Here is a 17,006-nt window from a genome sequence, read left to right on the forward strand (position 1 = left end):
TTTCCCACCACTGAGAAATGTAATACCAGCATAAGTCTATCCTGTACCACTCATCATTTTTAAAACTAGACCACTTCTAAGATAGAAAGTTATTTCCAGAGGACTACTCCCTAAACTAGAATTACACTCCCCTTCTTGAATCTGTTCTAAAAGTCAAGTCCTAAAGTTTGCTTCACAGCCAACTGGAATTGTGAGTGGAAAAGAAAGCTTTAACATACTCAGGGCAAGCATAGTAAGAGTTGGTTCCTCCTGTGCTCTGCCCTCTCATGGGGTGTGTGTGTGTGTGTGTGTGTGTGTGTGTGCGCGCGCGCGCGCACACACACACACACACGTGTGTTTGATGCCAGAGCCAGCTTCTCATCCATGTCAAGGATGGAATTCAGCTTTTGTAGTATTTAAGTCAAATCTGACCAAAGTGAAAATGTGATTGTAGCCACGACAGTCTGTCCTGGGAGGATTTGCAATGGGATTTAAAGGCTAAATGCAATGTTGGCTAAATCTCTGTGCTGTAGGTAGGAGCCCTGCACTCTCAGAGTATTGCTAACTGGGAATAGATCTGGTAATGAAAACCTCTCGTCTCCCATGCACAAATGTGGAAATGTTGACCATCATGTATTATGTGTCATTTCCAGCAGTGTGTTGGAAATCTATTATTGATTTGCTAATCACTTATGAGGTTAATAGCAGCATATAAAAATGTGTTCAAGGACAGCATAAGGGATTATCCATGATTCAGGTATCAGAAATTCAGGTGAAACTATTTTAAAGCAACACTTTAGGATGTATTCCTTTCCAGCCTGACATCTTGTTCTAAGAAAGTTTCCTCCCTGGTTTTAAAAGATTTGTTGAAAGGAACTGGCAGATTCAGAAGAGTAAAGTACAGGGGAAAAAAGCCTCCCACCAATAACAGCATGAACTGATGTCCACATTTATAGCTTCATAGTTCTCCAACTATCTGTCAGTCAAAATCCTGACCAAAAAATAGAGTAGAAATGCTGTTCAAGCTAGGTTTTTTGTTTTTTTTTTTAAATCATTTACCCAACACTTGAGACAGCAGATTGTCTACATTTTGGAAACCAAGCCAAATGAATGTAATCCTTTTTTATGTAGCAGACCTTCAGCTATCCCATTCCTTAAGAGCCTTCCTTTTTCTGTCTTGAATAATCCTAGTACATTATGCTGTTCTTTTCCAAGACAACGATTTCCAGACTTTTCACTTTCCTAGGTTTTCAGATGGAGCCCTCACTTCTAGATGTGTGTTGGAGAGCTGTGCTTCTCAGACGCTCTATACTGAAAAACCAGGAGGACCAACCAGCTTCAGTGTGTCACTGATACGTGGTTCTACCATGTGGCACGCTATATAGCTCATCCTGTATAAACTTTGCCACTTGAGCCAGCACCTGAACCAACACACACTTCGGTCAGGAAGCCAAGCTTGCTCATCTTGTTCTTGGGTATTATGACAATATCCAAATGCTCTAGTAGTTTCTAAATCCTTCCCTCAGTTTCTGCACTTATTCCTTAAAATCACACTTGGAAGCTCACTCTGGGTTCTAGAATAAAGCCCAGTGGAACTTTGAAATCCATTATGCTTAGAAACTCACCTTGGTGGCCAGTTGCTCAGAAAAAAGCTGTAACTCATATCACCATTTGTGCTTCTGTTAAAAGGACTATCACAGCATTTATTGTCTTTCTCATTTTCCTTCCTCCAGCCTTTCCTGTTCTCTCCCTCTCTCTGCTTTGGTTGCCCATGGACCCGTTCCCGAACCATCTGGCGTCTGCCATGATAGCACAGCGCTCGGTGGCAGCATTTGCCTATAGTTGTGCAGTTGGACCCAAACAAACCATCATGAAATTCCACTGACACACATTAACTGTGATAAGGGCCAAAACGGAAAAAGTCTTTCCTTCTAACCAGACCCAAAGGAAGTGTAACCTGAGACAGAGATGTGGGCTTGTGTTTGAAACGTAAGAGGAGGATGTGTGACTGGTAATATTATGTGAGGTATGCAAATGGGTTACTCCAAACTATTTGGAAAGAATCGGCCCTTGTAGTTACATGTGACCTTCAAACTCCTGCTTCCTCCCTTACTGTGCTGCTCAGTCCAGTTCTCAAAACAGGAGGAAAGACATTTCCATCCAACTGAAGTATCAGAAATTAATGGGATTTCGTTTAATGAAAATTTGCCATATTGCTAAAGCTATAATTAGGAAGTCAGTGAATTAATTAACATATCAATATTCAGAAAACAAAGTTACTTTATTGGGGAAGGGGCATGTGTGAGATATAACCCCTCTGCTACACGCAAGTGCTGGGACTTGAGGCAGGTAAACATACCTGCAGTAATTATTTTACTACCGTTTCCTATTAACTCTGGGCCAAGTACTGTGCTGAAGCTGTCCACGTGTCTTACCTCACTGAGTCTTCCCCCACCCGAGGCAGCAGAATGGCATTGCCTAGTGAGGAGACAGGCTTAGATACAGCCACAGGCCCATGATGGAGGTACCAGAAAATGTAGCTTTGGGATCTGAACCCAGGTCTTCCTGTCTTCACAGCCCCAACCCTTCACCATCACATTACTCTCCATACATCTGCCAGAAAGACTGCCGAAAGGAATCTGTCCCATCAGGGCAGTCCTCACTTAAATCTTTTTCATGGGTTCCCACAATGGCAAAGTAAGATCTGGGCTTCTCATGCTGGCCTGTGGAGGGGGTCCTCCTGACCTGGTCTGGCCTCATGCCTGGCCATGCTCAGCCCACCTCTCTCCACTTTGCACATAGGGCTTTGGCATTTGGCCCAGGACATTTGCACCTGCTGTTCCTCCACCTTGAAAGTGTCCACGGTGTTGGGACCTTGCCTTTCACAGGGGAGGTTTCAGGAAGTATCTGCTTTGAACTTCCCCACAAGGACGACTGCATTCTTACCACCCACCAAGAATACTGTGGAGAGAGGAAGTGGTCCCCAGAGACCATGGTTTCCGAGACCCAGTCTCTCAGCACCTCCCCCCTCCCAGCTGGTGAGCAGGCGACGTAAAAACCAGACCGGGAGACCTGCTGGAGACCTTCTCAGGCAGCCCTTCAGACAGGCCTCAGCTTAGCGCTGCAGAATCTCACAGGGGCAGTTGGCAGTGTGGCAGAGGGGACAACTTGGCTGGTTGATACTTTCAGAAAACCCAGAACTTCCTCCCAAGACTCCAGCAATTTTCGGAGTTCTGACTTCATTCTGCCGCATAGACTAACTGGCAAATACAGTGGTGTTCCCTGTGCTCATGTGTCTCGCATTTGGGCTCACTTTGCTTTTATCTTATTTAATTTGCAGTAATAGCGGCTGAAACTAATTTCTCGACTGTAAATATCACAGCTGTTGTGGAAAGCATTAATTGCACACTATCACGTTACCCTCCTTTCTTGGATCAATTTATGTGTAATCTGTTTGCAAGTTCTATTACTGTGAATATTAAGGGAACGCAATGTGAAATAATCTAACCGAACACATTGGAAACATTTGTACTGAAATGGCTGGATGGTTTGGGGTATGGAAATAGTCTCGTTTGTGGCAGACGTTGAAAGAAGGCTTTTTAAAAGCCCAACCCCAGAAGTCTTGACACTGAGTGAAATATAGGTTATTTTTCTTTTGGGGGATCAATAAAATAACTATTTTCAAAATGACTTTATATTGACTGAAAGGTCAGATATGCCGTGGGCATTGATCCTGTGTCCATAATCACTTTTTGTTTAGTAAGTTAACCACTCTATACAGTCAAATACAAAGAAACCCAGTTCATCATTGAAACAAAGTATTTCTAAAGCATTTGACCCCTCCCAGCTCTCCCTGCCTGCTGGAAGCTCACTGCAGTGGCCTTTTCTTTGTCTAGGAAGTGGATCTCTACAGAATGAACAGCCAGGACAAGCTGGGCCTCACCGTGTGCTACCGGACAGATGATGAAGATGACCTTGGGATTTACATAAGTGAGGTACGAAGGCTGAGCATTTATAAGTATCATCCCAAGACCAGAGGAGGTGTTTGGGTTTTGCTTTATTGGGCTTTTTCCTGTTACATGTTAACCAGCCTTCACTCTGGCTCATTGACAAGTCTTTGGAAAGACCCAAATGTCTTTCTCCCCTTCATCACATAGACCGTGAAGTTACATCTTTACATGGGGGTTAAGTTCAAATGTCAGTCAGCATATAAGGCGAAATTACACTTGAGAAGCCTGCAAATCGGCCAAAAAATGGAGCCGTTTACACGGTTTTGTGTGTTCAACCCCGAGGGGACAGCAATTCACATTTCCTTTCTCATGTCCATTAAATGGGATGGTGGATGGAATCATTTACACTTTTTAAAGTATTTCTTTATTTTTTCCTTTTTGTTGACTGTGTATATCGCTGCACTCATGTAAGTTAAATATGACTGCAATGGACAGAGATGGAAGCTATTGTGATCTTTTTTTTTTTTTTAAAGATTTTATTTATGTATTTGACAGAGATCACAAGTAGGTGGAAAGGCAAGCGGAGAGAGAGGGGGAAGCAGGCTCCCCGCTGAGCAGAGAGCCCAATGTGGGGCTCAATCCCAGGACCCTGGGATCATGACCTGAGCTGAAGGCAGAGGCTTTAACCCACTGAGCCACCCAGGCGCCCCTATTGTGATCTTTTTAGAGAAGACAATGCGGTGTGATACAACATAGATACTTAACCCGAGGGTCCCATCCACACGAGCACAGACACTCAGTTTTGTCAGGACATGAAACCTCTCTCTGTGGGATGAGCCAAGGGATGTGTTTACTAGGCTTAATAGTTATCCCTTTGGGTGTACTTTATTCACCAAGCTTAAGATGGTCCACCATTCCTGAATTTGGGGGGATTTTTCCCATACTTCATCCCACTTGTCTCAATTATATTTCATTTTTTAAAGTTACTTTCCAAAATGGAACGATTTAGGAAAATAATCAAGGTAGGGTCGCTCATCAGCATAGGCGTAGGGTCTGGTTTACCTTGTTCTGCATCACACTTTGGTTTTCATTTCGGTGCCTGCGATGAACGTGAGCTGTGCCTCTCCATCCCTCAGGTCGGCAGGGTCTGTGCACACCACCCTGTCACAAGGAGGCCATGCAGGGATCCAAGTGCCCGCCCAGGAAAGGCTTGGAAACAGATTAATCCACGTTTGCCTCTCCTTGCATGACACCAAGTCTTGTTTATTTCTGTGCAAAACAAAAACAGGGATAAGCAGGACTGCGTGTCAGACAGCCTTTGAGAAGTGCTGCTGTTTATTCTCATATGTGTCTTCAGTATCCACTCCATGCTGACCTGTCCGTGTGTGTTTCAGATCGACCCTAACAGCATTGCGGCCAAGGATGGGCGCATCCGAGAAGGAGACCGCATCGTCCAGGTAGGTCAGCCTTCCATCAGAGGCCTCGTCCCTGCCTGTCCCTGACGAGCACATTTTATGGATGATGATAGTGGCTTTAGGGTTGAAAGTGCAGAAGACATTAAAGAACAAGGATCACCAAGTCAGATGTACAGGGAGGCCAGAAGTTAAATTAATGAGTGAAGCAAAGACCCTGCAAAGTGACACGCACCAGGGAGTGGTAAGGCCTAGGACAATTGGACAGCGCTGCCCCAGCACCTTACAGAAGACGCACCTTATTGCCTTCCATTCTTTCTGCAGGGCCCAGCACAGCACTGCCAGGGCCCAAGTCAAGCCAATAGTCTGCAACTTGTGAACCAGAATAATTCTCATTTTTTATTTCTCTAAGGAGTTATTCTGGACCACGAATGTCAAGTTTGGTCTTGTCCTTAAAATAGGAACATCTTTGGAAAATTTAGTAAAATTGTTGGAGAAGCCTTTTAAATTTCATGACTTGACATTTAGAAGGGCTTCTGAGGATAGTTTCTTTACCTGAAGCCCTGTTGCTCTTTGGAGTCCAAATGAGACTGCTTGTTCCAGCTACAGTCTTCTTTAATCTCCCAGAAATGGAGATCGTTTGGTCCACTGTGTCCACAAGGCTTAGCTTCTACCTCCCCTCATTCCTATCTTACCATTTGTGTTCCACTGTGTTTGTATCTGCCATGACTTACTGCACTGTGAGTCATTTATCTTCCCTTTTTCCACTGCTTCGTCTGCATTTCCCCAGATTTCAACCCCAACCTCAGCTGCTTAACGACCATTCGCTGGTGAAGTAACCCATACCTTCATTCCTAAATGCTCTGACTCATCAGCAGTCCCACCACTTGGGGATGCTGTCCTTTTCCTTTAGCTTTTACTACGGGGCACGGAAGTCCTGGGTTCCAGACATGGCCCTGCCTACCTCCACGGGTCACTGGGTTCATTCACCCCAACCAGTAGGGTCACCCCCTCTGTTGCCTCTTGGTTCACTGGCCTGTGTTGGATGGAAGGGTCCCCTCCCTGCTCTTGAGACCATTCCTCTGTGCCCTGGAGCAATTTGTGAGGGTCCCTCCTGCTAAACTTTTTGTCCAACCTAACGAAGTTCAAGTGACAAACTGGGCACACAGACCACCACGTATAATGCCATTTCCTTGTTTGCCCTCAACTTCCATAATGGTCACATGAGACCTGCTGCTGCTTTTTCTCCCCTATTATCTGAAAATGCCTATAATAATGCATTAGTATATTCCCTTTATGTTCCTGCCTGAGTATTATGTCTGATTAAATTGCTCAGATGTTCCCTCTTCACAACATGGTGATTTTTCTCAGTCTGCCTTCTGGAGTCTCAGCCACTTATGTTCACATAGTTTCCACATTAGTTGCCTTGTACACCTGTCACGGCTGACTGATAGACCAGTCTGAGCAAGGCCTTTCCTTCGGAAAATGAGCATTCTTTGCAAGCTCCATGGAAGTTCTCTGCTCCAGCTGTGACGGCTTGACACACGGAGGCCTGGAACAGTATAGAATGATTTTGTTATGATCTCATTATACTATTGTCCACCCCTCCATTGCCTCCTCACCCTTTTTTTTTTTTTTTTTTTTTTTAAGATTAATGGGATAGAGGTACAGAACCGTGAAGAGGCTGTGGCTCTCCTAACCAGTGAAGAAAACAAGAACTTTTCCTTGCTGATTGCAAGACCTGAACTCCAGGTGGGTCCGCTTCCTGCATGAGAAGCTGGGTCTGTGTTGCTGCAACCAAAAACCCAAGTCCACGGCACTGTAGACCACTGCCCAAGTATTGGGTCTGAATTTGAAGGCACTTTGTACACCCTGAAAAAGTCGTCTCACTTGATATGACCTAAAATCTGTTTTATGTTTTAACCGTTTAAGGAGGGCACTGACATCCAGCCTGACATCACACTGTAGGCCCAGCAGGCTCATTAGCGTAGGAATGGTCATGAAGAAGAAAACAAGGGAGAGCCAAGGTCATAACCATCTAGATGTTGGCATTTGCAAAGCCTGACAGGTGTTCCAGCCAGGGTCAGTGCGGACCTCATCTCCAGCTGCAGAGTGGAGGGAAGGTATAGCACAGTAGCTGTGGCTAATAATAGTGCATTGCTGCTAAATCTTTGATGAGAGAGTAAATCTCAGGTGATCTCATCACACACATACACACACACACACAGATTTTCCTCTGTGAGGAAATGCTATGTTAATGAGCTTGACTCTAGGAATTACCTATGTTGATGTATATTCAGTCATCACCATGTATCTCTTAAACATAAAATACAACTTTTATTTTAAAAAATGAAAGCACCATTGCTCAGAAAACCTTTTCTCAGTGTCTGGCTTTGGGGGCCATATAGCCTCTGGTGCCATCACTAGACTCTACTACAGTAGCACAGAAGTGGCTGCAGACAGTCCACGGGCGGCAGGCCACATCTGACCCCTGAGTAGTCTGCGCTAGGAAGACTTGGGCGTGATCAAAGCGAGGGGTTTTGCCCCAGACAGGTAGTTAGCAGAACCACGTTCTGTGTTGAAAGGAACGCTTCCAGCACCGCAAATAGTTTGTCTTCAGGGCCTGCTAAACCCATGTGTGGGCCAGCCAGCAGGGGCAGGGCTAGCTGTCCAGGACCCCTCCTAGGTGGCCTGCTTCCCTGAAAGTAGCCCCTGTGGATGCAGGAGCATCCCCTGGAGAAAAGACAGCGGTGGCCAGCAGAGACTTTCCTAGGGTGGAAGGGCTCTTGACCATGAAGGAGGCCAAACAACAGGCACACTGCGTTTTCAGGCCTCCCAGAGAGAGCCTAAGAAGTCTTTGACCCCAAGTTAATGTCCTTTCTTTTAAAAAGTAAATGAAAGCAAAAGGAATCCTGTCTGAGGCCGGTGTGGGCTGCTCTCTCTCTGCAGCTGGACGAGGGCTGGATGGACGATGACCGCAATGACTTCCTGGACCAGCTGCACATGGACATGCTGGAGGAGCAGCACCATCAGGCCATGCAGTTCACCGCTGGTGTGCTGCAGCAGGTGACACCCCCCCACCGCCGTGCCTTCCCCTCTGCACACCAGCACAGCCCAAGCCGATATCCTCCCCCACCCAGGGAGTGGGGCTGGGCTCTGAAAGCACAGTAGTCATGCTGAGGTCCAGCTGACGAGCTATCTGCTTGGAAAACACCTGAGCCAGCTTTAACACACATTAGGAAGCATGAAGTCATGTTTTCAAAAGTAGAACAATTCCGTCGGTGTAGCCTGAGCTTCTTAGAGCTCTGTAGCCCTATTCTGTGCCACCTCTGTGGTCAGGGTCCTGAAAACGCACTGCTGAGTGGTAAGGCCCTCTGTGCCTCCTGCTCCCCATTCACTAATACCCTCGTCTTACAGGTGGGAGAACTGAGGAGGTGTTTAGCCCGGGTGGGTCTGCCTGATGGCGAGGTACGGAGAGCATCCGCGGCCCCTCAGCCTTAGAGACGCAGAGCCTGCCCCGACCAGCAGCCCTTGTCCTGCAGGGCTCGTGGCCGCTGCGGTCCGCACCTCCCTCACCGTGGCCGTTTGTTCTTGTTCCAGAAGAAGCACGAAGAAGACGGGGGGACCACCGATACAGCCACCATCCTGTCCAACCAGCACGAGAAGGACAGCGGCGTGGGACGCACCGATGAGAGCACGCGCAACGACGAGAGCTCGGAGCAGGAGAACAATGGCGACGACGCCACCGCCTTGTCCACCCCGCTGGCTGGGCAGAGGAAGCTCACGTGCAGCCAGGACACCCTGGGCAGCGGCGACCTGCCCTTCAGCAACGAGTCCTTCCTGTCGGCCGACTGCGTCGACGCCGACTACCTGGGCATCCCAGTGGACGAATGCGAGCGTTTCCGCGAGCTCCTGGAGCTCAAGTGCCAGGCCAAGAGCAGCAGCCCCTACAGCCTGTACTACGCCAGCAGCCCCCTGGACGCCAGCAAGAGCGACCCCGAGAGCGTGGACAAGGAGCTGGAGCTGCTGAACGAGGAGCTGCGCAGCATCGAGCTGGAGTGCCTGAGCATCGTGCGGGCGCACAAGATGCAGCAGCTCCGCGAGCAGTACCGCGAGTCTTGGATGCTGCACCACAGCGGCTTCCGCAACTACAACACCAGCGTGGACGTCCGCCGCCACGAGCTGTCGGACATCACCGAGCTCCCCGAGAAATCCGACAAGGACAGCTCGAGCGCCTACAACACGGGCGAGAGCTGCCGCAGCACCCCGCTCACCTTGGAAATATCCCCAGACAACTCCCTGAGGAGAGTGGCGGAGGGCGGCGGCTGCGCGGGCGGCGAGGGGGCGGCGGGGAGCGCGGAGGCCTACGGGCCGTGCTCCCGGAACCTGCTCTCCATCACCGAAGATCCGGAGGCGGGCGGCGCCAGCTACAGCCCGCCGCCGCCCCGAGAGCTGGAGTCCAGCCCGGCCCCGGAGAGCAGGGAGCGGAGGCCCAGCGACGACGGCGGCAGCCCTGGCCCGAGCCCCAAGCTGGGCGGCTCCTACCTGCCGCCCTTCCCGCACTCGCCCTACAAACACGCGCACATCCCGGCGCACGCACAGCACTACCAGAGCTACATGCAGCTGATCCAGCAGAAGTCGGCCGTGGAGTACGCGCAGAGCCAGATGAGCCTGGTGAGCATGTGCAAGGACCTACACTCGGCCGGCGCGGCCGAGGCCCGCATGGAGTGGAAGGTCAAGGTCCGCAGCGACGGCACGCGCTACATCACCAAGCGGCCGGTGCGCGACCGCCTGCTGCGGGAGCGCGCGCTCAAGATCCGCGAGGAGCGCAGCGGCATGACCACCGACGACGACGCGGTGAGCGAGCTGAAGCTGGGCCGCTACTGGAGCAAAGAGGAGCGCAAGCAGCACGTGGTGAAGGCCAAGGAGCAGCGGCGCCGGAGGGAGTTCATGATGCAGAGCCGGCTCGACTGCCTAAAGGAGCAGCAGGGGGCCGACGACAGGAAGGAGATGAACATCCTCGAACTGAGCCACAAAAAGATGATGAAGAAGAGGAACAAAAAGATCTTTGACAATTGGATGACAATCCAAGAACTCCTAACCCACGGCACAAAGTCCCCAGATGGTACAAGAGTATACAATTCCTTCTTGTCCGTGACGACTGTATAATTGTCCCTCCCGCGTGGTGTACATACGACAGAACGCTACCGGTGGGGTAGAAATTCCTGCCTCGTTCAATGCGGCAAGTTTTTGTATATAAGATAAATACGGTCATCCTGTTTATAGTCACGACTGGCCAACGCTGCAACTCACTCTGGGTGTCGATAGCTCTATTTTAAGCGGAGAAAACCACCCTTAACTGTCTTGGAAGGCAATGGTTACAAGCAGAGCTTTTTTTCAAATAGCAATTGTACTTTTTTACTTGCTACCTTTTACATAAAGTGTTTAAATTTCAAAAAGATCTTTTATTAAGCATACTTTCACAGAATAATTTGTTTAAACTATATTCATATAAAAAAGTTAAACACGCTTTTTTTTTCCTGCCGAAAACACAAATACAACCGCCAGTGTGTATTTTTAACAGAACCCTATTTTATAATGTTACTTTGTTAAATGTGTTTCATATGAGTGACCATTAATATATAATTTAGGTCAAGGCTTCAACTCAAAACTCCCAAACTGTGTGGTTTAGGATTTAATACACATAACCAAACCAGCAGTGTTTAGAGTTGGGATACACATTTAAACAAACATTTTTTTTTTTTCCTGGTGAAAGTTCCCAAGAGCGTAAAGGTTTTACCAGAAAGCAAAATATCATGCAGCTTTATGGAAGTTTAAAGCATGTTTGCAAATATTGCAGCCCGATGGAAGAATTTGCATGTAAAGGAAAGTTGTGGATGGAGGTGGTTTGTGGAATTTTAAGTGCTCATTGTAGTAAACCTTTGCTTTGTAGATTTGAAGGGACAGAGTTTTACAAGCAAGCTCATGAAATCATGATTAGTTACAAACACTAAGTAAAATGAAGTTAAAATAAATTATTATTTTCTATTTGATATGTTTGGAAGTGATTCCTCATTTTTGCAGTGTTGCTTATAAAATAAAAGCCTTTCACAGTGTTTCTTTCTTTTTCCCATTATATTATCTACTATCTTGGGAATATTTGACTCTTTCAAATCATCCAGTACCTTCATTCTGCCCAAAACCCAAAGACCTAAAACAAATGTCTGTCAGTTAAGAAGAGGGAATAAAACTCATCACTGAATCCTGCATTCTGACTGCTGTCTTGCAGAAAGCCTCAAGCCTGGCCCGGTTACCCTGTAAGCAAGAATGAGAAGGAGCAAGTTTATCAATCAGGGTCACATTTACAATGAAATCTCTCTGGTTTATTGCAGCCATTACTGCCTGCCGATAAAACAACTCTGGGTGGCTAGACCCAACTTCCCATTTCTGCAAACTATCTCATATTTTCACAGAATAACCTAGGTCACCAAAGGGAGCAGGTTTTTAAAACTGGTATCTTCCAGAATCCCAACCACTGAGCCACAAAAAGATGATGGATCTTAAATAATGAATTTGCTACAAATGGTTCCCTGGTTATAGTTGACACCAATTGCAACTGTAAGACTTACTGAAAACACAAAATAAAAATAGGATTAGGAAGGGAGTCCATTTCATTTGCCATGTTGCCAGACATCTAGTTTACACACTGATCTGACTAAAAATGTGATTGAAGTGACCAGCTGGTTAGACATCTCACAGATAACTCCCCTCTATGCTCCTCCAACCAAAATTCCTCCTTGGGGGCTAAAATCTTGAAGCTAACTCTTAGTCGCACTTACAATAATTTAGTGAAGGAAAGACATTGAAGTGTATAAGATGTCTGTTCATTCCCTCTTCCAGACCAGGCACTACAAAGACAATTAAATCTGCTGCATTACTCTCATCAGCCCTCCAAAGACAAGTTTTCTCAAAAGGTGGACTAACAGGGCCATGGTTTTCCAATATTCTCCCAAGTTCACCCGCCAGCAGAAGTGGTCCTCGGTTCCCAGAAGCAGCTCATCTATAGCGCTCTTGCCTCACACCATTTTTCACTGTTTCACAAAGAACAAACATGGCTGCGAGACACATGGAAATATGTGGGTTTCTGTGGGGAAATAGCTTTCCTCCCCTGGTGTGTTCTCACGGAAGTCAGAGGTACGTATGTAGCCACAGGAACAAAGAGCTCTAGCCTCAACAGTCATGTGCCATGAGAGTGAAGCTGAGGAGCTTCTCACCAGAGCTCCCCTCCCGCCTCCAAATGAGGGGTCAGCCAGTGCCACTTAATGAAAAAGTGCAGGGAAATGGAAAGCAGCATACATTTAAATCCAATTCTAGATCGTACAATTACAACTTATATTTTAAATCACTTTATCATATAAATACATTTGGTCATAATTTGCAATGTGAGAAGAAGTTTCCAAATCTAATTTGGCAAATCAACTCCGAAAAGAAATTCTGGAAGACACCCCAGAAATCGTCACTTTATCCACCAGCAAGAGGCTCACGGAGACAAACGTAGCTCATTCAATAAACAAAGGGGGATCTGAATTCAGAGCCCACCTCCCGTTCCCACAGCTCTTAATGCCACGGCCGCAGGGGAGAGGTAGCTGTCATATCCACAGTTCGTTCAGATGCACGTGACCATGTGCCCTCAACCAAAAAATAAACACATTTCACCAGTGGATTCCCTGGAGTGACCATAAGCCAGGAGACATGAATCTGCCATTTCTTCAGTGAGTCTGAGCTCCCAAGTGCCTCTCGGTGTAGGCATTTCCGAGCCGGTGGGTACATGGAGGGATTTTCCTGGGTCATGGTGACAAGAGACAATTTACAACTTTTGCTCTCACTGGCGTAAAACCCTGGCTCCTGTGTAAACAGAACTTCCGCTGTAGCCGACAGGCCGCCCTCCTGCCTCAGCTGCTAATACTCTGATTTCCTTGGCCCAGAGAAGAATCTGATGGAAGCCAAGGATTCTCCTCACCGAAAAACCTAGTAAGTTGTGTATCATTTGGAGGCCTTCTGTGCCCACAAAGTCCATTCGTGTTCCTCCCCTGTAGTTACAAAAACCTCAACCTGAGACCAAGTGAACTGGACAATCATATGGATTTATTTTGCAAGCTGCTTTTAGTCACCTCTGACGGCACTGTTTGATCGGGGCACCCGTTTTTAATATCGAGGAATAAACATCTGCTCCCTTATAACCATGTTGCTGATGGCAATTAAAATCCAACCAACCACTAGCACCCATACTCCCCCAGTCATCGTGCTGATGGTTATTCCTCTCCTAGCTGAATACATCTCAGGGCTACAAGGACAGATCCCCACTTCTCCCTAGCAGCCACTCCACTGGCTGGATAACTCAAGTTTAAACAATACTTTCAAAATTCACAGGGAAAGAAATGAGAGTTCATGGATGATTCCGTGCTCCCATACCATCCAATACAGGAGCCACTAGCCCTAGCGGGTTGTTAAAATATGGCTAGCCTCAACTGAAATGTTCTGAGAAAATGAATTTAAAAGATACCCCCCAAAAAAGGACGTAAAATATTTCAATTTTCATGCATGTTGAAATGATAATATTTCACATATGTTGGGTTAAAGAAAATACTTTTAATTTTATCTCTTTTCACTTTAATGTGGCTCCTAGAAACATTTGGTTACGCATGTGCCACATATTCTATTTCTATCCTGTAGCACTGATAGAGACTCTCAACCACACGTGTGCAAAGCCACCCCGCCATCTCACCCCATCAGTGGGGTGCTTCAGCATGGCGGTGGCCTCAGCCATGCTTTAAACTCCGGTGATGCAATCCGCCTAGATGAGTGTAGAGAGGGGCTTTGAATTTGCACCCAGGGGATGCCAAACCCTTCACCTGTCACCACTGTGCCTCCATCCGCTTCTCAAGAAGTCACTTACAGTCTGTTCAAGTTCTGCCATTACTTGTAACATAGTCATGATTGCAATAAAAGAAACTGCTTCAAAATGATGGGCGTTTTGCTCCGTTCTCTTTGAGTTTTAAATTACAGGGTATTCTAATTCTCCTGGCAAGAACATAGGACAGACGACACATAAAAATTTAGGAATTTGGGGCACAAATTAAGCTTTTCATCTTTTAAATGATAAACGGGAGATTCCCAAGTCAAAAGAAGCACAAATGTGATGAGAGGACGGCACACATTGCCTGGGGAATACCAGTTGGAGAACTAATTAGTATTATAAACTGAAGTATGAAAATTTACCAAATAATTATCTCCTCGTAGCCTTAGAAGCAGGTTACAGGTTACTTGTTAGCGAAATTGCCTAAAACCAAGGAAGCAAACACAGTTGCACCATAAGCAAATGCAGCTCCCAGTTTTATTCGTTTCCCAATTGTTTTAAGCGCGTTCAGATTTCTGCAGAGCAGCAACTAATTAAAAAGAAATCACTAAAACCCGAGATAAGATGCAAGAATTCTCATGGCAAATGCTGTAGTCTTCAATTTTGATTAAATGTGAATTCCCTAAAGCAGTTACGAAACAGAGTATGGTTCTTTGGGTTTCATTCAGATGGGTTTTCCTGCTTAAATGATCCATTTTGCCCAGCTTCCAGTTTCAGCTAATCCTGAAAGAGCGCGGTCGGCGGGGTCATGTGATTTGCCAGTAACGTGGTTTTGCCTCGCAGTGGTAGAAAGCTGACCTCCGTGCACTCAGCTGCTTTTTAAAATGAAAAATGGGCTATTAAGGGCTCTTACTTTGGTGGGGCTACGCAGAATTAGGCTGGCTCACCGGTTTAGTGAGTCTTGCCAAAACCCTCAGAAACCAAATGAAACCTCCCTAAATGAAAATCTATTAGGATTAGGTTGAACCATGTGTTTAGTCCTCCTCCTCATCCACCACCCCAGATGTGATGGGTTGGACTTAACACTTCTACCTCCGAGGAGCTGTTACCAGCCCCGTGCCCCAGGAGCTACATCATGACCCAGCATGGATGTGTTCAGCCAGCACTTTTCTGGGTCCCCAGGGTTAAGGCCACAGTGAGTTCTCCTAAAGCTCACAGTCTAGTGGAAAAGAAAATAATAATCCAGTCATCACACAAATATTTAAAAACAAAACGTCAGCATGATTAGAGTTGGGGGAGGATTGGTAGATGGGAGAGCTAATGCCACAGAGTTCAAGGTGGGTCTCCCAAAAAAGTAACGGTTGAGCTCAAAGCCAATGGATTACTGTGAGTTAACTAGGAAAAGGAAGTGGTTATATCCCAGGCAGTGGAAACAACATATGCAAAGGTCCTAAGGTGGGAGAGACGTGGCTTATTTAATTTAAACAAATTAACAACAACAACAACAACAAAGAAAGCCATGTAGCTTGTGCTCAGAATGCAGTGGAGAAGAGGGTATGTAATTAAGACTGGAGAGGTAGCAAAGAACCCAGTTCTCCACTCGACCATAAAGACCCATTCCCAGTGGCCAATACTTACTGAGCACCGAACATGTGCTGGAATTTATACTGAATGGTTATGTGTGCTAACTTGTTTAAGCATAAACAGCCTATGAGATGGGTGGGAGTGTTGTCCTCTCCCCTGCTCAAAGTAAAAGAGCTGGTACAGGGTGAAGGGGAAAGGTAAAACCAGTTCTTTCCAACCACCCTTTCTTTTTTCTTAAGGGACTGTAGTTTTATCACCAAATACCCTGAACTGACAACCAGATAAAGTGGTCAATGACAATGAAGCAAAACCTGTGGATCGCTGTGCTTGGAAATAGCATTTCCATGACAGAGAGCTCATAGATTTTCCCTGCAAGACATGCTCATATTTCAGCAAGTGCCAGATGCTTGTTCGCATCTTAGCTGGAGCTTACACAACAGCAGTGTATTTCCTACAGGTCTGGAGGGCGAAAGTGTGAGATCAGTGTAATCAGGTTCTGGTGACAACTCTCTTCCTGGCTTGTAGATAGCTGTCTCCCCATCGTGGGGAGAGCAGCAAGCTCTGGTCTCTTTCTCTTCTTATATAGACACTAAACTTATAATAAACTTACAATAACATATATATATATATACATATATATATATATATATATAGGCTTTTTATAAGTTTATTTTATATATATATATTTTATATATAAATATTATATATATATTTATTATATAAATATATTATTTATTATATATATAATAATAAATAAAATATATTTATTATTATATAAAATATTTATATATATAAAATATATATTTTATATATATATATATATAAAATAAACTTATAAAAACTTATAATAAACCCTCACGATTTCATCTAACCTTAATTAACTCCCAAAGGCCTCATCTCCATATACCCATACACTGGGGGTTAGGGCTTCAACAGGCATGAACTCAGGGGTGGGGAGAGGCACACGACACTTAGTTGGTAAGTATCAATGTGACCTCTGTTGATCGCTGTGTGCCCTTCTCCAGTGCAGGTATAAATCTGTCCGTAACCCTGTTGCTTCTCATTTCTATACTCCTGCAGATGATAAACTTAACAAGCTTAGTCCATTCACTTCTGCAGAGTTGACCAGTGGTAAGAACACAACTCCCTTTCCAAGTCTGCCTTTTCCATCACCCATCATGAACATACAGATCAAGGGCTAAGAAAAAGCGAGTTTCCTCCTTC

At 45.9% G+C, this 17,006-nt stretch overlaps 1 protein-coding gene and 1 long non-coding RNA gene across 3 annotated transcripts in view; one reads left to right on the forward strand and one right to left on the reverse strand.

Moving 5' to 3' along the window:
- Positions 1 to 11,457, forward strand: part of PDZRN3 (PDZ domain containing ring finger 3) — a 246,090-nt gene extending 234,633 nt beyond the window's left edge. For both annotated transcript variants that reach the window (XM_047746711.1, XM_047746716.1), the window contains 5 exons: positions 3,876 to 3,974; positions 5,324 to 5,386; positions 6,992 to 7,093; positions 8,291 to 8,407; positions 8,942 to 11,457. In XM_047746711.1, the coding sequence (XP_047602667.1) occupies positions 3,876 to 3,974; positions 5,324 to 5,386; positions 6,992 to 7,093; positions 8,291 to 8,407; positions 8,942 to 10,510 (1,950 nt within the window). In that variant the 3' untranslated portion in view covers positions 10,511 to 11,457. The remainder of the gene's footprint in view (positions 1 to 3,875; positions 3,975 to 5,323; positions 5,387 to 6,991; positions 7,094 to 8,290; positions 8,408 to 8,941) is intronic.
- On the reverse strand, positions 4,020 to 6,893 carry LOC125109634 (uncharacterized). The gene is made up of 2 exons (XR_007130314.1): positions 4,992 to 6,893; positions 4,020 to 4,411 (listed from the first exon to the last, which is right to left on the reverse strand). It is a non-coding gene; the product is annotated as an uncharacterized LOC125109634 (long non-coding RNA).
- Positions 11,458 to 17,006: the final 5,549 nt, after the last annotated feature.

This window comes from Lutra lutra, chromosome 1, assembly GCF_902655055.1.
Source record: "Lutra lutra chromosome 1, mLutLut1.2, whole genome shotgun sequence".
Classification (NCBI taxonomy): Eukaryota; Metazoa; Chordata; class Mammalia; order Carnivora; family Mustelidae; genus Lutra; species Lutra lutra.